At 41.2% G+C, this 24,918-nt stretch overlaps 3 protein-coding genes across 7 annotated transcripts; 1 reads left to right on the forward strand and 2 right to left on the reverse strand.

Annotated features, from left to right (window-relative positions):
* Positions 1-1,416: 1,416 nt before the first annotated feature.
* Positions 1,417-16,955, forward strand: si:dkey-125i10.3 (A-kinase anchor protein 200). 4 transcript variants are annotated; one of them, XM_049591901.1, is made up of 11 exons: positions 1,417-1,489; positions 1,620-1,937; positions 2,630-2,676; positions 2,787-2,898; positions 4,566-4,643; positions 12,803-12,862; positions 13,041-13,133; positions 13,251-14,948; positions 15,062-15,124; positions 15,254-15,353; positions 15,481-16,955. In XM_049591901.1, the coding sequence occupies exons 3-11, from the start codon at positions 2,667-2,669 to the stop codon at positions 15,583-15,585; spliced, it is 2,319 nt and encodes a 772-aa protein (XP_049447858.1). In that variant the 5' UTR covers positions 1,417-1,489; positions 1,620-1,937; positions 2,630-2,666; the 3' UTR covers positions 15,586-16,955. The 4 variants fall into 4 exon arrangements, with proteins under 4 accessions (XP_049447858.1, XP_049447856.1, XP_049447859.1 ...); XM_049591899.1 differs by having other exon boundaries at positions 2,639-2,676; XM_049591902.1 differs by having other exon boundaries at positions 2,639-2,676; positions 4,571-4,643.
* LOC125898185 (uncharacterized) lies at positions 5,617-9,680 on the reverse strand. The gene is made up of 2 exons (XM_049591903.1): positions 9,375-9,680; positions 5,617-7,903 (listed from the first exon to the last, which is right to left on the reverse strand). Exon 2 carries the CDS (start codon positions 7,896-7,898, stop codon positions 6,600-6,602), a length of 1,299 nt encoding a protein of 432 aa, XP_049447860.1. The 5' UTR covers positions 7,899-7,903; positions 9,375-9,680; the 3' UTR covers positions 5,617-6,599.
* plp1b (proteolipid protein 1b) lies at positions 16,830-23,526 on the reverse strand. 2 transcript variants are annotated; one of them, XM_049591905.1, is made up of 7 exons: positions 23,386-23,526; positions 21,159-21,345; positions 20,900-21,056; positions 20,475-20,652; positions 20,139-20,212; positions 19,390-19,455; positions 16,830-17,763 (listed from the first exon to the last, which is right to left on the reverse strand). In XM_049591905.1, exons 1-7 carry the CDS (start codon positions 23,387-23,389, stop codon positions 17,692-17,694), a joined length of 738 nt encoding a protein of 245 aa, XP_049447862.1. In that variant the 5' UTR covers positions 23,390-23,526; the 3' UTR covers positions 16,830-17,691. The 2 variants fall into 2 exon arrangements, with proteins under 2 accessions (XP_049447862.1, XP_049447861.1); XM_049591904.1 differs by lacking the exon at positions 23,386-23,526 and adding an exon at positions 21,715-21,942.
* Positions 23,527-24,918: the final 1,392 nt, after the last annotated feature.

Raw genomic sequence — 24,918 nt, forward strand, 5'->3', positions numbered from 1 at the left:
CCACGAAAAACAGAAAAAAAAAATCACCAGGAAAAACAGGGAAAAAATTACACCAAAAAACAGAAAAATAAATAAATTACTCAGAAAAACAGGGCTTTTTATTTGTCAAGTGAATGCAATACGCTTCCATAAGTGTAGACATCTCTAGATGAAATCTTATAATGTCAAATTTATACCCAGTTTTCAAAACTGACATGGAAATAAACAACAGTGTAAACAACCAAACCAGAATGGCCAGAGAAAAACAAGATTGTTAAGCTGTCAGTAACTTTCAGCCTGAACTTGACTGTCCCCAAGGGTAGATTCATTTTGCAGCTACGTGAAGCACAGAACACACACACATATTTAAACATGAAGGCAATCTAAGTTTTTATAGTAAATTATACTTTTTGTTTTAAGATTTCTATGTATATGGCATGCATTTAAATGACACAATAATGCCGTAAAGTTCAGAATGTACCCACCTGTTTCGCTACCGCATTTTTCATTGAGCCACAACACCTGTTCCCATTCCACCATGTCAGTTCTGTATGTACTACATGTCATGTATCACTTTGACGATCTTGTTTTGGTAACATGCTGTAGGAGAATTTTTACTGAAGATGTTGGCTGAGTTTCAAGTGGATAAACAGACAGAGGAGGTTCTGCTGGATTCCTCAAATATTATGTGTCTAAAAGGTCGTACTTTACGTTGTAAAGTTCAAATGCTCCCACAGGGCCACAGGGGGCAAAACACCAGCAAAGTGTAGATATGATCGCTATCTGCAAACAAGAAAATTAGAGCATGACTATGATTTCCTGCAAGCTACATTGTGACCTCTTTGTGTGATGTAATCTTATTCATAATGTATTCGCCTGTGTGTGTGTGTGTGTGTGTGTGTGTGTGTGTGTGTGTGTGTGTGTGTGTGTGTGAAACAATGTGTAGTATTGCCTTTTCAAATATGTCAGTTCACTGAAATGATAAAGATGATTTTCTAATTTACCTGCCATGCAGATAGTTCTGGCTGCAGGTTTTAGATATCTGTCTCTAACTTTTCTGCCACCATCCTGGTACAAAGGAAGTGAACGGGCTGTGATGCTTGCAGCATTGAAAATAAGCGGTAACATCTCTCTGCAGAGACAGTGTCCCAGATACTCTGAATAACCCGCAGACCAAACTGTGAACATTACAGCTGATTCAAATAGTACTTAACAGAAAAGAGAGAGGTTAAGTCTGTTGGTGTGCCCGTTTCAGTTTCACTGGGGAAGTTGCATATTTTGTTCAGCTGATATTGAAAGGCTCTGATAAGGCAGTAGATTAAATTCCAACCAAGCAGCTTAAGATCAGGTCTCTCTTGATTCCTAGCAGCCCCCCGACTGGAACAGCATGTCTGTGAAGGAATATTTTTCTTTGGGAAAGAAGAGGGAAGTAACACTGTAAAGACTTCTTAGGATTTTTTTTTCTGCTAATGAGCTGCAGGGTTTCATTTCTGGCCACATCTGTAGTGTGGTAAGTACGAGGCTAAAGTCAGTGGGGAAAAAACATCACTAAGTACTAAACTGTTAATTAAATGGTGTGAGTTTGTGTCACACATTGTAGGACGAACAACACATTTAAAAAAAAGCTGTTTTGAATTTAGTTCTAAGGAAAGAGTGATTGTGAAACCTGGCAACGATACATTTCACACTTGTGGAAACACACAACTATAAAACAATGGCACCTGTCTGCCCACTCTGTGACTGTCATGAAAAACAACCTACCCACCCTCTCGATCAACCTGCACAGCAGCATCCAGGCGCGACACTCCAGACTAACAGGGGGTGGAATCTGAAATGACAGGGGGTGGGGGCTCAGGTTGAAGTGTCTCTACCTACCTGCCTGCCTGTGTAACACAGAGACCCAGAGGAGGCTCGACACAACTCTGCTCCGACAGCACTGACACAGCTGACCTGAACAGGTGAGAACACAATAAGGTGCAAAGAATGGACTTCACACAAGTTCTGATTTCATGCTCATTGGCTATGCGGGGGTAAGGGCTCATTACAGAGTCAGAATTGCTTTCATTTTCTATGCATAATGGATTTGACCTGGTTAATTGGAGCTGGCACATCTCCAGTGAGATTCATCATAGGAGATTAAAGCACTAAGTGCAGGTCAAAGTGTTAAGAGGAGCTCAGAGAGAATACAGACAAGATGCACAATGTGACAGGACATGAAACTGTAAACACAGGGCAGGTTAAGATCCTGAGCCGATAACAAATATTAAGTCTAACGTGGAGGAACATTTATTGCCTAACTGTGTCAGCATGACATTGTTTACCTCAGGATGCTATTTGTTTCAACAAATTTCATCTTAGTATAAAATGTGGTGAGCAATAACACAGGCGCCCAGAGTGGGTAGTACCGTAACATATAATAAATACTTCAATGTCATTTTTACATTCTGTGTCACCTGTGTCATGCAGAATGCAGTGTGATGGGTTGTGTTTGAGATTCTGGGTCATTAAACAGGTCTGAAGTCAGTGGTGAGAATTTGGGAATTGAAAAAAAGACACAAAGCAGATACAGCACATCACAGTTTGGTACACAGTGATTGATGTTTGTGTTTATGGGAGTTTAAAAAACATTTCTTAATTGTGTCGTCTTTAATTTAATCAGGCTGAAAATCTGAGAGAAAATCAACGTCATGTCGAAAGGTGAGTCACACTGATCCAATATTTCATCTTTTTACATAATTAAAAACAGTATGCAGGCATTCTTGATACACAGAGCTGACAGAAAGAGTGTGTGTGTGTGTGTGTTGTAGATGTTAACAGATACAAGGTGTTTCAAACCACCAGGGTGCGGAAGGCACTGAAGAATGATGGCTGTTGGATCCATAAATCAAAAGAGGAGGAGGAAGAGCAGGACAAAGCAAGGTATTGCCAGTAATGAAGATTCAACATTAGACATGAAGTGCAAAATTAAAGAAGTAAAACTGTTAGAAATCTGAATCTGATGCTATCTTGCTCAGGGCGTCTATAGCTCAGACACTAATGCTGTTTGATTAAGACCTTCACAAGATATTTTTAAATCAAATTTAAGACAAATCCTCTTTTTCTTATTCAATCACTGAAGGGAAGTATAAAGGAAAGTAGTACATTTAGTCCTGTGCAGACGTAGGTTGTATGTAGAGATGTGGTTTTAGTGTAATTAAGATTAATTGACATTTTGCCAACAGGTAAGTGCAAGCCTAATGTAAAAACACAGTGAGATTCAGTGATAGGCAGTGGTGCCCCCAGTTTCTCATGGGCGTGGCCAGGTGGGGCCCCTGGGCTGGTTCGGATGAGTTTCTATTCACTGCATATAGAATTCCACAACACAGGCGCAGAATTATCTCACAAGATCAACACTGAACAAGATTTTCTACTCTTTCATGAAGGCTAGCCTAAAACAAAGGGTTGTGGGCTGGGCTTATCAGGAGATCTGAGTGACAGCAAAGACGAATAAACTGTGGAAACCCTGGACAGGCTAATTAATAACACAGTCTGATTCTGTCTGCCTAAATCCCTTCAGCATCTCTACTATTGTAATATCTCTGTCTGCATTGGGGCTCCTGATTAATTTAATTGTAATCTGATAATCTAATTAATTTACATGTCAGTTCAAGAAAGCTTTTCAAAGACTGTCTTCTTGGATGAGTAGCTCAAACAGTTACACACAGGGATCTGTTAATCAATGTGAAATAGTTGATCTCAGCACAGAGCAACTGTCAGCAGGAACTATATGGTACGCCATTTTTCTTCTACAGAAACAAAACCAAAAGCCATAACTGAATTTCAGGAATTTGATTAGTTGTAGAGAGTTATGGAATCACATACTGATGTACTCTGATACCTTATCTTATAGTTACTACACTAATTATCTGATGTGCATAGACTAATACCAGTATGGGTCCCCATTGAACCCATTTTCCTTCAGATACCTTGAGGTTGAAGATCAGAGGGTACCATTTAAAAAATCAACATACCAGTGTTTAGCCTACCTTTGGAGCTGTATTTAGTCACCTTCCCAATGAGCTACTCTGACATGACACCAATGGGTGCATTCAGTTGTCTAGTTTCACAGGATGCCAGTATCTTCAGGCTAGCTTAAAAAATGAGCGCACCACATCCTGTTAGACAGTTATGTCACCCTCCATTTATTTTTTGCAAGGTGGGGCCACTGGGAGGGCGGCAGTCGTATCAGAGGGGGTCATGAAAACATTTGTAATATCAGAAATGTGGACTGTAACACAGAGAGCTTGACTGATTTGACATAAAATACATTGAATTTAAATTTAAGGCAATTTAATGACTTTTAAAACATATTTTATAAAATTGAATTTAAGGCATTTTAAGACTTTCTAAGGACCAGCAGATGCCCTGCTTGCTTTGCTGCATTCTACTGATGTGATTTAGTGTAGCAAGACACTGGTACTCTAAGTTCAGGTCCTCTTTAGTTTGGCTTAGTTTTCTAATAGTCCTACATCACAAGCACTGAGTTTCTGAAGGAGAAAATTGGGCATCAACGATGCTGTAAATTCACAACAACCTGTCTCTTGCAGGACAGACCCTGATGTGGAGACCAAGCCTGCTTCGGTCAGACAGAATTCATACGTCCTGTCCACAGCCAAGAAATTTGAGTAAGTACAGTCTCCACTGTAGTGAAGAACAGACCTGTACACTCTGCTTAAGTGAGTACAATAACTATAATGAAAGCAGTAAAACCACTTACAGTATACTCTGACAAAACTGCAATACCAAGGTTTGGCCAGCAGATGCTGCCATTTTTATTTTTTTTTTTACAATGCCCCAAAAACAGTGAATCAATTTTTAACAGAAGTGTTTTATGGTCATTTAATGCTTTGGAAAGCTTTGTTTTTAACATCACTAGTAAATGTATGAGAGCTGATGATCTAAGAATCAAATGTGTCAGTTTTTAATAGATGCAAACAAATTACCTTATTTTCAGGTTAAAAAAAACACCAGTGTTTTTTTAAATCTGTTGCTGAGAGATCCATTTTGATACGAACAGTGCGATGGCAGTTCTGCAAGTCAAACTAAAATGCTCCTTTGACTCTGTTGTGTCAGTGAATAAAATTAAAGTATAAAAGCTTCAGGCAGGAATCTCCATCTGTGATATTAACATACATAAACATTAACTTAACCCCGGGCAGCTCTGCTGCATCCATAAAGACCTACAGTGCACTGCAGGCTGACTTGTGCCTCAGCTGCTTGATGAAGCATTGATCTGCATACAGTTCTTGAGTATTTCCCCTTAAGGCACACAGGAACAAACAACTGCTTCAACACCGGGCATATTTGCCCTTTAATACCAAATGGTCCTTTCAGCTTCCTAATTAACATTATAAAAATATAAATCCCCAATTTGAGCTTTGAAAGTATTTTACCAGCCTCAATTTTTAGAGCGTTAAATACTAATCTCTGTTTTGCTCATTTGATCATTTTCTGTAACATGGTATTCACTATTCATGTAGTCATATTCAGAGTCATCTACTTTATGTTTAAATAGACAGTAAAGATGCTCTGAAACATTCAGTGTCTGTTTACATAGTAATCATAATTATTTATACATGCAGTGGTGTTCCCCGCCTGTGTATTGTTGCCAGCTGTACCTATTGCATTGACGTTACATCACCTGACTTGAACACGTACATGACACACACACACGTGCACACATGCGCACACACACACACACTCTACACTCGCTTTAGTGAATTGTTAAGCATATGGACACATTTGTGCTGCAAAAATATTTCAAAAATACATTTATTCTGTTTTTTCTCCCTGAGATCACATTGAAAGGTTCATGCTTCTGTGATTGGACATTACATATCTAAACACATTAATGCCTCAACTTTACTCATTAGCTCTGTGTTATATTTAGACAATATAATCATTTTTGTAAATACATAAAAGGCCAAGTAAATTGAAAATACTAAAGCACATGAATAATACAATTCACAACTGAACTGACACATTATCATTTCCGTTGTTACCTTTCTGTTCTCACAGTTTGTTTCATCGCAGGTTTGAACATCACAAAAAAAATAATCACTTTGGGACAAGTTTTATGTGTACATCTGTTTTTTCCAAATCATCTGCATGGAACCTTGACCATGATAAATTCGTAATATCTTACTACATTTTCACAATGTACTAGCTCCTGTAATTATGAAGTCTCAAACAAGATTACGCTTGACAGCGAGGATAAAGTATCAATCTGTCCTTTTGTCTTAGAGCAGTCAGGTGAATCTGTTCTCATGCTTTCGTGTTAGCTGAATACACTTTAAACAATTAAACCCCCCACTGTGGGAACTACTGTGGTGCAGCATTCAAACATTTTTACTCAATTACTAAATCTGAGCACAACGTTGACAAGTAATTGATATGAACACACCCCTTTCTTCTGGTGAGCTGACAATCAGAGCACTCTGCAAGGAGGCTGGGGGAGGTGTTGCATGATACTCAAGTATTTCAAATGACAGAGCCAGCTGGCCAGGTTTTGTTAAATGATGCAGTCAGTCTCTTTCCTCAAAGGTAATGATGGCTGACAGACAGTCTTGAGCAGCTGGGAGTTAGGAGGAGGGTCCAGCTGTGGTGAGGTCTCCTACAGTGTGCATCACCTGTGCTGATGTGGACAAGGAGGGTCCAGCTGCTGGGCCCATGCTGTGCGATGGCATTAAATGACCCTCGTTGATGGCAAAGTGGTTTGGCGGGTAGATGCCACATTTCCTAAAGCCTTCCTTCACAATCCTGACACCCTCCTCCTCCTTCACTACGTGATACGTCCCTTTAAACACACCTGAGAACTCCTTCTTGCTGACCGAAAAGTGAGTATCAGTGGCACAACCATCACCTATGAGTGCTGCAAAACGCTGCTTCAGGAGAACAAAGACACCCGCGTCGAGTGGCTGCAGGATGTGAGAGCAATGAGGTGGGAGGCACAGGAGGATGACTTCCTCTTTACGAGCTGCTTCCACCACCTCAAGGTTCACAGGAGACTTGTGGCCGTCAAAAATAAGCAGCAGCGGACGCTCCTTTGGTGCGTGCAGGAGGAAGTGTTTGAGGAACCATTTCTTGAAAAGGTCCGAGTTGATACACCCAGAGTCTGACCATCCATAGAGGGCATTTGGAGGCCCTTGAGTCTTGTAACATACCCCCCCTGGGTATGCCTTTGAATAGATAATAAATGGAGGAATGTCCTCTCCAGCTGCGCTGAAGCAAGCCAGAACAGAGATATGGTCCCTCGAGCCTGGCATTGGCTTATAGCCCAGACTGGCAGATTTGGGGAGAATCACCCTCTTCCTGCCGAGCTGAAAGCCCGTCTCATTGCAGTTGAAGATTTGATGAGGCCTGTCTCTGAGCCCATGAGCGTCCACGACAGTGCTCAGTAAATGAAAAAACTGATCCACTGCTTCCTTTCTCACACATACCGTCCTCCCACGGACAACATTGTCTGCTGGCTGAATGGTAATATTCTTTTCTTGCCTTTTTCTAAAATTGAGCCACCAGGTCTGACCTAGTTTAGAAAACGCAACCCTCCGATGCTGCCGCTTATAAATGGATGAGGCAAAGGACACCAGCTGTTGCTTGGTCAGTGGGAATCCATGCTTGGACATGTATATAGAGAATTCCACCAACAGCTCCTCGTCGGCAGATGTTATAAGCTGAGCTGGCCCACTGCGACTCCCTGGTGTCACCCTTCCACTGACTCTGTCCCCCAGTGAGGATTTAGGGACCCCAAACTCTTTGGCAGCCTGTCTCACCGTACACCTTCCTGACTTCACCTCGATCAGTGCGCGTTCCATGGCCTCCTCTGTCCATTTCTTTTTCTTCTTCCTCCCGATTTTGTCAAGATGATTTCTTGATGGCATCTTTTCTAGGATGGCACAGGGAATGAAGGCATAAGCAACACATTAAACAACTATGATACACACAACACAATCAACCTAATTATGACAATGTTATGAACACTGGATTAAAAAGCACCTTCAGTGCTCCCCATCCTCCAGTCTGCACTTTCACCTTATTAACAATGAACCACAGACAGCACACAGTCTTCTACCTGACCGGTAAAGGGATTACATAATGTCCTTATTTTGAGTTTAGTTTACAAGGTGACTGTCCTGTTGTTGCTTACAAGTGCACTGCTCAAGAACCAGAGCAACAGAATCTGCTGCATCAACAATCACGTTCACGGCTTAGATGGATGCACAGGAATGAGATTGGGGTCTGACTCACTAAGGGGAATTTAAATGACATGCAAGGGACAGTATTCCTCAACTTATCTTCTGTCGTAACACCACTTAAAAGTTATTCTAATTCTAGCTCCTTTCTTGTATCTCAAGTTACTTACAGGGCTGTAAACAATGACCATTACATGGCAGAGAAAGTCTTGGATGAAATATTGGCCATTGGCCCACAGGCTAAATTGTCATCAGACTAATAGCTGATGGGTTCAGAGATTGTTCAATGATTGATCCAAGATCTATAACCAGCTTCTAATTGTTGAACAGACAGAAATACTTAAGATTTAGTGACGAAACGAGTGGCAACCTGTGGCTACAGCCTGAAAGTGAGACAAGTGACGATGTTGGGTGTGGACAAGGATATTGCTTGCTCTATCCACTGAGCAACTGGGTGCCCCTGTATACCTTATATTTCATGAGTAACTTGTTTCATGTAATGGAGTTCCTGTTTCAGAACTATTAAGCTGATACAAAACAATGTTGAATATAAAAGATAGATATTTGTGTGGAACTTTACCTCGGAGAGTCATTAAGAGCTTAAAGACCACTGTACACCCTCATTTGATAAACCTATAGTCAACTTATAATTTATAACATTGATCACTGTGCTACTTTTTGTCCATCCAGAATGCACAACCAGCTCTAGATAAAAAAGAAAACTACTTAAATCGGTTTTACATTATGTTTTATGTTTTACATCAATAAAACATTTATTCTATTTGCAAAAAAAAAAAGACAAAACTAATTTCTGATGCACTCTCTTCACGCAGAACACAGAAGTTAAGGTCTAGATTTAAAATACCTGCAATGCTAAGTAAGTCAGTCAAAGTTGACGACTTTAAAAGACTCTGTTTCAAACCTGCTGAACTTTAATTTTATCTATTAAAACAAACAATTAGATTGCACCGTTTTCACCTCACGCACTGGACCTGTGTGGGTTTTAAAATGTCTTTGAACTAGTCCAGGGTGACCTGAATTTTAGTCCAGGCTTGGACAGAGACAAGTAGAATACTTCCATTTGATTAGACACTAACATAATACTGTACTTGTACTTTGTGTCACAGTCAAAGCTCTACTTATACGTAGGGAAAGCGGACTTACTGGTGTTGGGGAGTCGTCGTGCTAGTGTTTAGTGAGGACAGAAGACGTCTCGTCCTGTGTTGGCTGTGACGTCGCTCACCGTAACGTTACTGTTTATAAACTACAGTCATTTGAAGCCGGGTGCTATGTGAGGCGATATTACGCTTAAAAACACACGCTACGTTGCAGTGTTTGTTCTACAGTCGCCGCTACACGTCTGTCGGGTACAGAAAGTTTAAATTACGCGGTTACATTTCACCGAAGCTCCACATTTCCCTGCTTAATATGAAGCTGCTAGCTAGCTACAACAGGAAACAGCAGTAAACAGTGGAACCAAACCGGAAGTTAGGTGACGGTGTCTTCAAAATAAAACTACTACTTCCGGTTACAAAATAAGTGTCCAACTGTATGCTCAGATAAAAGCAATGAATTGTATCACAGTGCTTATATTATATGAAACTATTCCTGTGCAACAGCTGATTAAGCAAAGCAGTCAAACTTAGAATTATTGAGACTGAAGTTTGCACAAAAATATTATGCTATATCATAAATGGCTGTACTTTTCCTTTTGGTTGGTTTTTGGATATTTTTAGTGGTAAATAATAATAATACTAATACTAATAATAATAATAATAATAATAATAATGAACTTTATTTATATAGCACCTTATACAGGGAGGTGAAGCTCAAAGTGCTTTACAACAAAATAAAAACAGACAAATACAGTTAAAACAAAAAAACAAGTGCAAATCCTGCACAATGAGCAATGGTCGGGGCCGGACAATTTTAGGCAAAATTAGGCAATTCTGAGCAACACACACACTGAAACAAAGCATATCACAACATAGAAGTTACATCATATAATTATGGCATGCCCTTCAAATTGTGGATGAGTGGCTGAAGTGATCAGACTCATAATATACAAAGGAAAGAAAAAACTCAATAACAAGAAAGTAGGAATAACATTACCTGCTAGCAATTATGAACAAACTGGTCTGATCTAGCTTAAAGCTAAATATTATCCATGGTGACAAAGATGAAATCATTTTTTAAAATGTAAAAGTAGCTATTGGATAGACTCTGCATATTGACTGATAGCTAAGCCAAATAAACAGGGAAAAGAGACAAGGGATAACAGGGAAAAGTGTTGATAAAGAGTATTTGTCTCTCCGCAAAACTGCCTGGATCATAATTATTTTAACCTCGCTAATCCACATAGCATGATGCCTGTGCACAAGACAGCAGCTGTTAGTGTGTAAAGGCAGATTACAAACAGCTGTCAAAAATTCAGTTATTAAAGGACAACTTCGGTATTTTTCAACCTGGGCCCTATTTCCCCATGTGTATGTGTGCGTATGATTCATGGGTACATGAATCATACATACATGACACATGAATCATCAATACATGACAGCTGACTCCACTCATTCACACTCACCACTGCCCCAGGGCCGCTACAATATGCTATCTACAGAGATAACACTGGCGATCTGAACCGGTCAGTGGCGAAAAAAAGCACTTTTACACGGGACGCATTTGCCCCCATTACCGTTTTAGCTCGTTTCGCGGCTCAATACTGAACCAATTTTAGAACAAGTGGCACCCATGAATCATACGCACACATACACATGGGGAAATAGGGCCCAGGTTGAAAAATACCGAAGTTATCCTTTAACACAAAAATCCGAAAATACACATATTGCATCTAGACAGCATGGAGATGTTGGTAATTTGTTTGTAACAATGATTGATTTGCTCCATAAGTGAAAAACTGATGTTTAAAATTGCCATTTTTACATTGACTCCAATTGTTCACATTAGAGCAAAATTCAAAATGCTGTCAAAAATTCAGTTTTTGAGATAAAATTCTGAAATTTGCCACACATCATCTACCATGACTCTAGAATTTTGACATTTTTTCATGAACATTGAAGATTTATTTAGCAAGAATTTGCATGTATATGTTTACAGTACAGTTTACAGTCAAACATTTTGATGCACTGTAGGCTCAATTTTTGATAAATCAAAAATCTGAGAAACATAGTTTGTGTAGGACAGTCTGAAGATGCTCTGTAGCAAGTTTGGTGTCAACTGAGCAAAAACTGTGGGAGGAGATAGGTTTAAGAAGTTTTACAGTTTTTGAAAAAAACAGAGTGATGAACTATTTTTGCAAATTTGTGCAAAGTTTGGTGAGTTTTCACCCATGGGAAGTATGATTTCCTTGGAAGAAGAAGAAGAAGAAGAAGAAGAAGAAGAAGAAGAAGAACATGCAGCAAAACAACAGGGTCCTGGCAGTTTAGGCTGCCCGGCCCCTAATAATATGTAAAAGATAAAAGTAAAACAGCGGAATGCACAGAAGCAGATAAAAAATGTGAAGGATGGGGATACAAACCAGGGAATAGTGACAGTTAGTTGAAAGTCATGCATAGTCACAGTTAAACGTCATGCAACACATTTTACCGAATGAATATAGAGCATTTTTAAGCATTTGTGCACTTTTTCATCACCAGTTTAGAGGCACTCTTAATTTATTGCCATTGACAATATGTGATGTAAGAGGTAGACATCATGGCACCTCATTTGAATCATCACTTCCAGCCACTCAATAATAAATGAAAAGATTCTCATGCTTTACTTTGAGTGTGTACAGGTGGACTGTGACCTTACAATCTATCAAAGGTTACATCACTACTGAGATGTTTTGCTGCTGCAAGCACAATTGACTCTGGTCCAATTTTGTGCACTTCTCATCTATTACCAGCAAATATAAAAGATGAGAGACACAAACTGGGACTGAACTGACTCATGCATGTAACTGAATCACATTCCTTGTTCAAGAAAACAGTTCCACCCCCTCGCTTCAGCGCAACGTGTTTGGTGATATTTACATCGTTAATAAACATTATGTTGACATTTAAGGCTCTGTTTGTCAGCTTTGCATCATCAATCAATGTAGCTGGCACTTTTTTTTAAGCATTCTGCACATATTCTGTTGTCTTATATGTGAGAATTGTTGTGCTCGTCCTCCGATGCAGGTCAGACTTTTTGTGCAACATTTTTTTGTGTAGGCTAAAGGCTAGATGAAGCTGTCAGTTATTTAAGAATGAGAAATTGAGTCTTACCCTGAAACCACCAGAAATGACATCTCATTATCCCTGCTGATAAGGTTGTTTCTGTTGACACTACTTATATTTAGTGAGAAAGGATCCATTGTCTATTGTAATATTGTACATTTACATTTTCCCTTGCAAAAAAAGATTCCATTAACCATCTCAATGTGAAGCTCTTGGCTTTGATGACAACTCTGAGCTGAAGTCATATAAAGCTGATGAAATCTTTCATCGTTTGTGAAGTATTAGATGGATAGATATATACTGTTTTGTTTTATGCTTTAAGGTAATATATGCCAAGGTTCTTTTCAAGATGTGTTTCTTATTCTTAACCTGTAGATCACTTGATTCTCCCGTGAGACCTCCCTTCCAAAAGCTGCAATTTGCTCCATCTGAAGGGTATGTATGTGCTACATTATAATTGGGAAAAAATGTGCAAATTATGAGCAACCACAATCTACTTGTTTCCACATTTTTATTAATTTCAGTTAACTCTGAACATTTAGACCAAAAATATTGAACAGCAGTGCCAGATTATATTTTGCAAGTTTATTATTTTTTCTGTTTTCTGTTTTAGCAATTCATCTAATCAGGCAAATGGTGAAGTTATTCCTCCCCAAAAAGATGCTCAGCCTGAGGGGTCAACAGTGGAGACCACAGACGATGCAAAGTTAGTAAATGAGAGCTTCTCTCTACTGACTGTAACTGCTGCTGAGTGTAGGGATTTTTCTTCATGTCTTTTTTTTTTTTTGGCATAGTTGGGAATAAGTACCTCCCTCTGTTACAGGCCCCAAGCACCCAGAGAAGAACTTATCCAAAATGGTGGGACACAACCTGAGAAGTCAGACGCCAACACAACTGTTGAAAACAATCAGGAACATGCTGCAGTTGACCCGGCCAATGTAGAACACAATGACGGGGCTGCTAAGGTCTCTGCAGAGGTTCATGTTGCAGAATGTGTCCAAAATGGTGACGCACAGCCAGGTTCTTCAACAAGTCCTGAGACTGTGTCTCCTGTGGAGCCAGCTGAGCAACCAGTTACCAACACAACTGCAGATGTTTCCGTGGAAGACCCTGTTGCAGAACCCTGTGCTGCAGCTGTCACAGAGGAGAATAAAGCAACCGCTGAAGTCCCTGTAGTGCCTGCAGTCGAACTGAAACCTCAAGAGGAGCCTTCAACCAAAACAGAATCAGTAGGCCTATATATAACACATTTGAAGGATACAGGAGTAGAATCTGTTCAACCTGCAGAGGTTAGCTGTGAGAAATGTCCTCCAGAGCAGGCTGGAGAAAAAATCGTTGAAGCTGTAGCTGAGGTTGTGGTGAAGTCATCGCCTGACACAGCTGATGTGGTTAGTGCAACACCAGGAAAAGAGCCTGCTCTCCAAAATGGTGTTGATGCAGTGGCTGAGGTTGCTGTGGCACCTGCAAACCCTGCTGTGGCACATGCATCAGGAGAAGAGGCTGCTCCCCAAGCCAGTGCTGAAGCTGTAGCTGAGGTTGTGCTAAAGTCATCATCTGACACGAGTGACGAAGTTAGTGCAACACCAGGAAAAGAAGCTGCTGCTCCTCTAAACAGTGGTGAAGCTGTAGCTGAGGTTGCCGTGGTGCCTGAGACCCCTGATGTGACACATACAGCAGGAGAAGAGGCTGATCCCGAAAATGGTGTTGAAGCTGTAACTGAGGTTTTGCTAAAGTCATCACCTGACACATGTACTGGAATTAATGCAACGCCAGGAGAAGAAGCTGCAGCTCCCCCAAACAGTGGTGAAGCTGTAGCTGAAGTTACTGTGGAGTCATCACCTGAGACCCCTGTAGGTGGTGCAGCAGGAGAAGAGCCTATGTATGAAGTTATTCTGGAACCCGTCCCTGAGTTTGCGGGAGAACCTGTGTCCGAATTACCCTCTCAATCTGCTACTGAAACTGCTACAGAGGGGACTTGTGAGAAAGGTCCTCCACAACAGACTGCTCAGGAAACTGTTGAAGCTGTGGGTGATGTTGCTGTGAAGTCATCACCTGAGACCCCTGCTGTAACTGGTGCAACAGAAGAAGAGGCTGCTCTCCAAGTCAGTGTGAACCCAGTCCCTGACTTGGTGGCAGATACTACCAAACCTGCTGCTGAAACTGCAGTCAAGTCTGTAGATTGTGAAGTTGAGCCTGCAGCTCCAGCAGAGCCAGTTTTTCAGACCAGAACCGAAGAGGTAGTTGAGTGTGAAGTCCAGCCTGTTGACAACACTGTTGTCGAGCAAAGTGTTGAGCCAACACCTGAGAGTGCAGCAGATCGTGTGGGGGTGTTGGATGCTGTTAAACCAGTAACAGATGCTGAAGCTGTTCCGGATAAATTCTCTGACAGACCCATCGAACTGTCCGAAGCATTAAATGGGGAACTACCAAAAACCGAAGCTGCTGCTCTGCCTCTGAAAGATCCAGATCAATCTCACACTGAAGAGACCAAGCTGAACCAACACTCTGATGGTACCAAGACGTGAGTAAGCTCTTATAAAAAGGAAACACTTCTATTTTACTGTTTTCCACGTTCACATGTTTTCACTTGTGCAATAAAATGATTCTTACCGTTTGATAATGACTATTTTGCAGCTCTGAGATGTTTCAAAAGCCCAGGAAGACGCTGCAATACTCACCAAGTCTGTACAAGACCAGGTAATGTCTCACAATTTAGAAAATTCGAACACTATGTAAGTCATGCAAAGACAGAACTCAAAGTCAGCAGCAACACAAAGGTTAACATTGGTGATAATCTTTTTTATTAACACTTTCTCTCTACTGCAGGTGTACCAAGGTGTGTTCAATCTGTCTCAAAACATTTGATGGGAATATCAAGCTCCACCTCAGTGACCCCGCGGTGACCTGTCACCCAGAATGCCTAAAGGTTTGTTGTGCCAGTTCAGGAACATACTGTGCATTCTCTCTATCTGTGGTTTTACATATATATATATATGTACTGATTGACAGGCTCTTGTCACTGCATGATGTTAATACTGAGTATGTTTTTGCAGTGTGGTGTGTGCGACAGGGCCCTGGGAGATTTGCTGACCCCCATGTTCTTGCATGACCAAGTGGTCAAATGTGGCACCTGCTTTGCAGCAGCTCTCAGTGCCTGAAGCCTAACCGGGACAAAGACGTCGCTGGAGAGGACTCAAAGCATACTGTAATTAATGTCTTGTTTTGACTGTTACCTTAAAGGAGCTCTGTAAGATATTTAGAGCTTATTTATACTTCAGTGGTTGTTTCACATGGCTCTCAACATGGAGGTGGCTGAGCTGGCGGCTAGTAGCTAACAGTTTTAGTTCTGACAGAGCTAACAGTGGTAACCAGGGGCGGGGGTACCAGCCTCCGTAACAATGTGGTCCCAGAATCAGCAATGACCACCATATGAGCGGCAGTGATTAGCTAGTCAGTGGGATACACACACAAGTCTCACATGCACTAACATGCACGCATGGCCAGACCGTCTACCACAGTGAAATTACATAAAGATGGACGAGACTTCTCCAGTATTCTCAATGTACAAAAATGAAGCCAAAATGTTCTGGATATGGGCGCAGCCATCTTGTGTTAATGATGTCATTTGGAGCCAAAGTCAGCACAGTTGTGATTGGTGGGTGGAGCCATGGCATTGCCCATGCACCCACCTTATCCAGTCCCAAGCAGCGGCATTGCTCTTGGGTACACACAGCTGCTAATCATGACGTCACACCCCCTGTTTAGAGCATCAAATAACTATTTAAAACCAAACTTCTGAGGTAAATGAACACTTGAACATACAGGCACAATAAGATCCACCTAAAATGACAGAAACCATCTTTTGGATTTTTTTTTTTTTGACATTTATTTTGATGTTTTAGTGTGCCCAATGTCCCATCTCCTAACATAGAGGAGGTGGGGCTTATGACCTAAACTGCAGCCAGCCACCAGGGGGCGATCAAGATGTTTTGGCTTCACTTTTGGGGAGCTGTCATGCTGTCCATCTTTATAGTCTATGGTCACACAAGAGAACAGAGAAGCTCAGATTACAGTGCACACAGATGTAGTGTGACTTCCCTCTCTTCTCAAGATACCATTACTTTACATAGTAAATATTTGTTTGCTACTATATCAATACTGCAAATATCAGATAGAGCTCCTTTAACTCTGTATTGTTTTTTTTTTTTTAAACCAGTTTACCTACTGAATGTTTTTAAGGACATAGTGTAATATCAGGATTAAGAATTATGTTATGAAAATGTCTGGCAGCATATTATTTGTGGTAGTAATTGCAAAGATGCATAAATGAAATATAACTGACATGTAAGATTTTTATTGCAACATGTTGTATATGGTTAAAATAAAGTCACAAATTACTCCCTCAGATTTAAGTGGTTTAATCAGCCTTAATTAAAAATGAGCACACAAAACAACCCAGCTCAGTAAGTAGCAGGGCTACACATCAAACATGAGTCACCTGGAGGCACGTTATTGAAGCATCAACACCTCAGTAACATAAAAACAGCTTATTTTAAGCAGTAACCCAAAAACATCCAGAAAAATGGATACATGTCTTTGTTTCCCTCCTACACAGTGGCATTTAAACGAAGCAAGAATGCATTATGAGCGAACGCAAAGTACATGTACTGTAAGTGGAAGCACAATGGGAGATGAGGGGATACATGTAACCCATGCAGAGAACTTTGGTACATTCAGCCTCCCTTGATTTAGTTCACACAATGTTGCTACACAAGATGTTGATAATGAGGCAGCAGCAAAATCATATTCAGAACCAATATATGCATCAGTAAACACTGAGCGGAGTGCATGCAGTTATGATAATAGAGGCGAGCTGTCATCGCTCTTAATTATTCATGAGACATCATACATCACAATCTGAAAACAGCACCAGCACCAATGAAGCTTCGGAAAAAGAATAAAATGAGAGATGCAACCTGGGAGAGGAAATGAACAACAAAGCTAAGAGAATCATTTGAGAGGAGGATTTGGGGAGGAGGCCGGAGCGCGCTGTTGGATGTGAATAATCTTCATCTCTCTGTCTGTTGTTCATACAAAACAGTGATGAGAAACATTTGTCTGTTATTGGACATGTCTAGAGAAAAACTATAGCAGGTGATCCAGGTTTGGAAGTTGCTGTTTCCCAGAGGATGAATGGAAGTCAAGTGTTGACTTGTCCATCTCGTAGCCAGAGGATAGGGATGACTGGGACGGGGGTGTTTCACTTAGCGGACCCCCTTCCTGCCCAGGAACCGCAAGACTGCATAGTTGTAGGTGGTCGCAGCCAGATACAGAAACTGCAAAGAAAGACATTGACACGGAGGTGGGAAGAATAGAGTGGAAAAAAGTGAAAAAATGTATTTGGATTTGAACATAATATGTGCGGGGATAATAATAAACAGCATAGGCAAACACACTACAAGGGTTTGAGTCATTTTTTAAAGGGTCAGTTCACCCAAATTACAAGAAAACACATTTTCTTCCTAACCTCAAGTGGTATCCAATCATGCAGATAGTTTTAGTTTGGAGTTTTCCAGTGTTTGAAAAAATATATCAGTGAGATTTCTGCTATAGCCAAGTTCAAAGTGACTGGAATTTTGTTTGCGATGTGCAGAGCATTGAAAACTGACTCTGGCTGGTGTCCCTGTTACTCTGGATAATCCACATACTGGGTGGAACTATTTCAAACCATTCATAGCGAGGCCTGAAAAGAGATATTGCTGCTAAAATTCATTTTTCAGCGCTTTTACTGCCACCATTTTTTGTGGACATTTATCATCAGCGTTGACAATGAATGTAGTCAATTGACATAAGTAATTCCTCAGCTTGTGCTTTATTAATTTTTGGACCCATATGCTATCAGTCTGCTGATGATAAGCCTCTGGGGGCAGCAGCCAAAATTTCTGGAGATCTGGTGTAGCCTGTTGAAATCGGGGCCAAGACTTCCTCTCATGTATGCTGGTCATTTCGGTCAATCTCTATGTCCAGATATCGCCAAATGAATGCAGGTATATTCATTAAAAAAAAGAAAAAAAGAAAAAAGCTAATATAAAGCTAAATCGTTGTGAGATGACAGCAGATGGGTTCCAAGACCAATGCATCCCGCCTCTCCATATGGACTTTATACCAGCAGCTTAAACGTGATTAGTCAATACTAATGGGACAACAAAGAGACACCAGAACAATTTTGATAAGAAAATTTTGTCCCGTTGCCTTCAAATTCTGCAGACATAAGCAGATATCTGTTAATAGAGAGCAGTGCTATACTGACCTGCCATGCTAGCAGTGCTTACATGTACCAGTATGCAATGCACGTTGCTTCGGCATCTGTCCAGTGCATTTCTTCAGCCCTTTACTTTGGCTCTGATATATATGGCAGAATTTTCCAGTCAGCCAAAACACTATAAAATGTGTCCTTGACCATAACACACTGCGTACTCATGCTTTGGCGTGCCATTTTTGAAGAGTGAAGAGAATAAGAAAGTTCTGTTTTTGAGCAACATCTCGAGTATGCCGCGGCTACCAGGAGGCGGAGATTAGCCTGTAGTTCAGTCTTGCCTCCATCATCACTGTGACATCATATGACAGCACTGGATGCAGGAGGAACACCAGATTTTACAACTGTGAACTTTCTCGGTCAATATGACATGCACTGAGAAATGTCGTATCGACTATATGTCCTAAAGGTGGTGAATTTTCTCATAACTTCCACTGTATCGGGGTGGCAGCATTAATGCAACAGACAGATTTCTCAAAACCTAACCAAATAACGCCAAAACTATCTGCATGGCTACAACTAAACATATCTTTTTGTTGGCTAATTTTGAATGGACCCTGGATGAACCCTTTATGTGATTTATATATCTAGTAGTATTTACAAGAGCAAGCATAAATGAATGCAAATTATCAAAACAATTGCTCACCAGTGCTAAGAGAGTGACCCCTGCACCAGCGAATGCAGCTATGTACAGGTCGTAGGTGACGTAGAACTGTAAGACATATCAAACACAGGTCAGTTTAGTATAGATGCAGAGAACCAGACCAGTCCCTTGGATGTTTGTGTCATTTCATTGCATAAAAATGTTGTTTGCTTGCACACCAAGTGGCGCTACCAAGGGGTGGCCAAGGGGCCCACAGCCACCCTGATACATTCACTACCTACCCCTGAGCCTCTTGTGAAAATAATGGAAAATTATTTGAGGCCTCTGTGTGGTGTTTTTTCCTTTCAATAAATGCTCACATTAAAATGGCTTATATGTATTTTTTTTTTATAAAAACACAACCAGCCTGTAAACTGTATACTGCAATATATATCCAAAGACATGAAACTTTAAAACAGGGTGGTTGTGGACCTCAGAATGCACTGGTAATGGTCTATGCACATCAGATAGTAACATAACTGTAACATAAAAGTATGCGATTCCTTATCTCTCATATTGATATAGTACAAGAGCATAATAGCGTTCCTGCAATTAGGGTATGTTTTTTGGTTTTGGTGTGTCATCAGTGGCTCCATCTGGCCACACCTATGAAAAATTTCTGGGGGCGCCAGTGCCATCTATTAATAGTTCAGAGTAGATTTAACATTGATTCTGTACACTGGTTTTAACATGAGGATGCTGACATGACATACTGAACTGTGAGAAGTGGAATATTGGATTTCGCTACTCACTTCGCTGGTTTTGCAAATAGATGCCAAGGTCATTCCACAAGCCTTGCCTGGCATTGCATTCCAAGGAAGCAGACCTTAAATGAAGACATGACGTAAGTGAGGCATCCCTTACCATTGCTGAATCATGATGAGATATGTCGCATTTGCTTTCATACAGCATATCAGGGACACAGCAGCTAAGAAATTAAGATAACAGTGCACTTATCTTCATTATTTCATAACTAATTCAACAAGCGGTTTTGCCTCCACCCCCTGATGATTAATTCATCGCTTTCACGGACGCATTAACATTCCCATCAGGTGGACATGCGGTCAGTCATTATAAGAACAACGCACCATACTGCCTGGCGTCCATGCAAATCCAGCCGTGTTGATTAATGCTGGGGGTTGTTTCAGCCAGGATGTTGATGTTGTGGCAGGTCTGCTCCATGTTGAACAAGAAGAAGACTGGGATAGCAGTGAAGGCAAACACCGCCAGCCAGATGAAGGCCAAGATGTACGTCACTATGATGAACTGTTGAAATAAAAAGTGCAGTGTGTAAGGTCACAGAGATGTGGCATAGGTAGCCCAGGTTTCACTGTGATAAATGTGGTGTCATTAAATCAGCTTTCAGCCGTAATTCTTAGTTCTGAATAGACAACTGCAGAAACAAAGAACATTTTATTAATCTTAGGAGCGAAAACAAACCAGCATTCAGCATCTTAACAATGACCTGATGTCATATTGCCCTTCCCCTTCCCTCCCTCCTCCCTCTTCTCACCGTCAGGCTGAGGCAGCGGCCACATTGGGTGCTCCTGAATTCACCAAAGGTCTGCTTCACAGCGCTCGTGGTGTAGAAACCCTCAGCCAGCAGCAGGATACCATAGAGGAAGAAAAATGATGCCAGGCCATAGATCACGTACTGGAAGTATTTGATACTGGGATGGTCGCAGAGACAGAAGTCAGGTCAAACAGTAAATCAAACAATTCTGCAGAGGTCAGAGGTCACAATTTTGAGAATTAATTGATGCGTCACTCACAAGGAGGCCATGACCACAAAGTCTTGAACGTTGCGGGCGAAGTAAGTCTCGACGAGGACTTCGGTCTGGGACAATGCTTCATGCCCACAGCCACAAAATAATGCCATGCCAGCATAGCACAGCAGGGTGGCCACCAGGGATGGGTAGGGCACTGCCCCAATGCACCGGATACAGCAATCATAACAACCTGAGGGGGCATAATATATCAGCACACAGGCGGCACACACCGCACATATAACAAAACAACACATCTACGCCACGGTGGGGAACTCTTTTACCCTGTGGGGGGGCTATGAAAAAGGCCTCGCTCTGTCTGCAAATCCATGAGCATACACCAAACCCCACCAACAGGCAAAGAAAGCAACAGAAAAAAAAATTAGTGACAAACAAGAGTTCAAGCAGCGATTCCCAATAAAGCGTCCAAACAAAAGCAGTCACCACTGACTTCACGACAATCTCATGCACTTCTTCCAGTGTAAGCTGCGCTGTTGAAGCAGGTAGCAAATATCCACAGTGTTAATAAATGCATTGGCAGAAATGGGATAGAGGAAAGCACCTAAGGCTTTGCAAAGCCAAGGCTGCCTGACCGGAAACATTTGCTGCTTCTGATCCTGTACTCCACAACAAGAGAGGTCCCAATGCCAACCAGTGATGTACAGTGCTGCCTACAAGCTATTGCTACAGTAAAATAAGCCTCAGCGCTGACTTCATCTGTATGTGAAAGCTCCTCTGCTGGTACCAACACCTCACAGCTCAGCCTCTACTAACTCTGGTCCTGCCCTCTCTCTCCAGCAGTCACAGGCGTCACCGGGCGTGTGAGAGATGCTCGTGAAGCTTCAGGGCCCTGAAGAAAGAGCTTCTCTTTGTGGCTGCAGATACAATATCCATTGTATTTGCCATGATCAGGGAAGAACAAAGGGCAGCGATGTCAAACAAACAAAGAGTGCCACAATACATACACAGTAGTATATGGTGGCAGGGGGGTCGCCAGGACCGTCTCTACACCACAGGCAATGTCACTACTCAGGCCATCCTCCCTCAACAGCTGGCTGAGACTGGTACCACAACACTGAGTGTCAATGCTGGCGGGGGCTGGGTTCAAGTGTTCAGAGAGTGGGTAGAAGCATAATGAATGAGAGGGGCAATTTGAATATCTCAACAACAACAACAACCCCACTCAAAATTTGTTGCTACACATTTTGAAACCCTTAGGTGCCCATTGCCTAGATTGTCTCAGCACGATGAAACATTCTGAAAATTTAAGGTTGAGGTTAAATAGGAACACACGGACAAACATTAGCCTGAGACAAAACAGCCAGCCTCCCCTCATGCCAGTTTCACAAATTACTGGATTTTAGTTGGAAGGAACAGAGGCTGTGAGTTCAACAAACTGCTCCTAAAGTATAAATAGTAACAGCAGGGAGACTGCTAGAGTCCCAAAAATGATAGTGCCTGCAGACGCCCACGCTTCAGCTGTGCCCTGCTGCAACAGTGGTTACAGTGACAAAGTGATACAGGCCATCATAGCCTTTATTCACATTCAGTGCAAAAGGCAGAAATGCATTTTTTACAGTAGATGCAAGATGATTCGTCAGGACTAAAAAGCTGTTAAAAAAAGGTGTGAAAGCACATGCACAAGTTATTTCTAAGTGATAAAAAATGGTTAGCAGAGGTTGTTTGGGTCCACAGCTCTCATGAAAATGTGCTAATTTACACCCGTGACACATGTGGGAGTATCTGACCTCTTTCACATGAGTGACCTGGCATGGCCTTGGCATGATGAGAGTCAATGCCCATCTCTGTCAGCCACTCTGATTCCAGTCTTGTTTATGGTTAAAAGGGGTTAGAAGAGGTAAAGAGGAGTTCTCTCTCTTTTCAACAGAGAGAGAACTCCTCTTTAGAAGAGGAGTTCTCTCTCTGTTGAAAAGAGGGTAATCCTGGCTGAGCCTGTGTGCTGTTTACTTTTTAGTCTTTGGAAATCATCATCAAATTATATATTAGGGATCAATAACAAAGGCTTAATGTGTAATCCATAAGTGGATATAAAAAGAAAATTAACAAATGAAAACACAGGATCAATTTGCAGCAAATCCTGCCTACAGGACAACATGATGTCTAAGGGCAGAAAGGATATATTGAAGGCAACATTAGTGAGTTATTGAAATCCACATTTTCAAATCACATTAATAATAGATGATAAGAGTTATTAAAGATTCTGTGCACTCACCCATGTCCAGAAAGAAGTGCAGGGGTTATTGAAGTTTTGCTGGGTGGCTTTGTGACTGTGATATGAGGATATGAGAAGTTATTCCCCGCCACTCCTATATGAATCTGACTCGCGCTTTTGTCTCATCAACAATAGATAGACCACATCTCCCCGAGTCACATCTTAAAGTCACAAAGTCCCATTTCAGCTGCCAGTCATTATTTATGGAGCCATGGGTTCAGAATTGGGGACAGCGAGTGGGTTAGAAATTCTAATATGAGTTTTTTTCTTGGTATTTGGTGGTCTTTACTGTATTTTAGCTGCTGTGACTCATATTTGTGGCTTCCTCTCATTTCACTAAAATATGTGGGTAATTTAGTAAGATGGGAGTTTTTGCATGCACTCCACAAAGATTAAATCAGTTTATACACTTTGGCCAGTCTATAATATCTATATTTCACTGTTTCCCTTAACTTAATATGCATAATGCAAATTAACTAACACAAGTATCTAGAGATTTTTCACATGTTTTTTGCTTCAGAGTTGTTGAATTATTATGCACATTCTTTTGTGGGGTGCATTTCATCAACTTCCACTAGTTCCTTTGTTCATCGTCAACATGCATGTGTTGTCTGTCTGCACACACACATGCTCCATGTCAGCAAGACACAATTAACAGGGTCCTCAGAGCAGTGTCCTCAGAAACACACCGAGATAAGAGGTACGCACAGACAAAAGAGCGAAATAAATCGAAATGCCAGTGACTGACATCGATGAAGTTGACTAACAAGGGTGACATTGACGGTCGGGTCCAGCTGCTGCCCTCCTTCCCTCCCTCCCTCATGTTTGACCCAGTTGATGTCAAAGCTGGGTTCAGTACAAAGAAGCCAGTGTGGAGCAGGAGAAAACACCATGCTATCTTTTTTTTTTTTTTTGGAGAAGCCCCTCATCCTATTTTTGCTTCCCATTTGAAGCACATGACATATAACTGCATGTTGTAAACAGACACTAATAATCACTTCATTCTCTTACCTTATATGAGATTTAAATGAAATGTTATCAATACTTGTAACACAGTTTACTCTGTTAGGTAACATCATTAGCTAAGGGAAATAACCACATAACCATCATGTGGTCCCCTCTAAGATCAGCACATTTGAGAGCTGTTGTTAAACATAAATTCACTCCTCTTAATATGGTGCATTCACAAAACAATAGCCTGTGGATTGGTAAATTGCTGGATTTGACTTTACAGTCTGTAGCCCTTTGTCTCTTAAAAACCCAGAGCAATATAGCATCAAGTAATTACAGTAGCATGTAGAAGGGATTAATGACATCAGAAAGTGAGAGAGCGGAGAGGAACGATGCCTTTGAAATCTCGGAGAAAACCATGCAGCGAGAGAGAAGGGGAAAAAAGAGACGAGGAGCATTAATTAACCTCAGTGCTGTATGTGAGAGTGTAGAATGGTTGTCAGCTTTACTTGTGAGATGTGAATTAGCAATAATGTTGACAATCAAAGGCCAGGATTAGGTAGGAGGACAAGTTTTAGAGGC

Source organism: Epinephelus fuscoguttatus, linkage group LG12 (assembly GCF_011397635.1).
Source record: "Epinephelus fuscoguttatus linkage group LG12, E.fuscoguttatus.final_Chr_v1".
NCBI lineage: Eukaryota > Metazoa > Chordata > Actinopteri > Perciformes > Serranidae > Epinephelus > Epinephelus fuscoguttatus.

What these genes read in the sequence shown, in the direction of transcription:
- LOC125898185 (XM_049591903.1), bottom strand. Translation starts at nt 7,898, where the DNA reads ATGCCATCAAGAAATCATCTTGACAAAATCGGGAGGAAGAAGAAAAAG.
- si:dkey-125i10.3 (XM_049591901.1), top strand. An exon ending in GAAGAGCAGGACAAAGCAAG is followed by an intron (nt 2,899 to 4,565) that starts GTATTGCCAGTA and finishes TGTCTCTTGCAG; the next exon opens with GACAGACCCTGATGTGGAGA. An exon ending in TCCACAGCCAAGAAATTTGA is followed by an intron (nt 4,644 to 12,802) that starts GTAAGTACAGTC and finishes CTTAACCTGTAG; the next exon opens with ATCACTTGATTCTCCCGTGA.
- plp1b (XM_049591904.1), bottom strand. Translation starts at nt 21,754, where the DNA reads ATGTTTCCGGTCAGGCAGCCTTGGCTTTGCAAAGCCTTAG. An exon ending in TTTGTGGTCATGGCCTCCTT is followed by an intron (nt 21,057 to 21,158) that starts GTGAGTGACGCA and finishes CGACCATCCCAG; the next exon opens with TATCAAATACTTCCAGTACG. An exon ending in CTATTTGCAAAACCAGCGAA is followed by an intron (nt 19,456 to 20,138) that starts GTGAGTAGCGAA and finishes TATGTCTTACAG; the next exon opens with TTCTACGTCACCTACGACCT.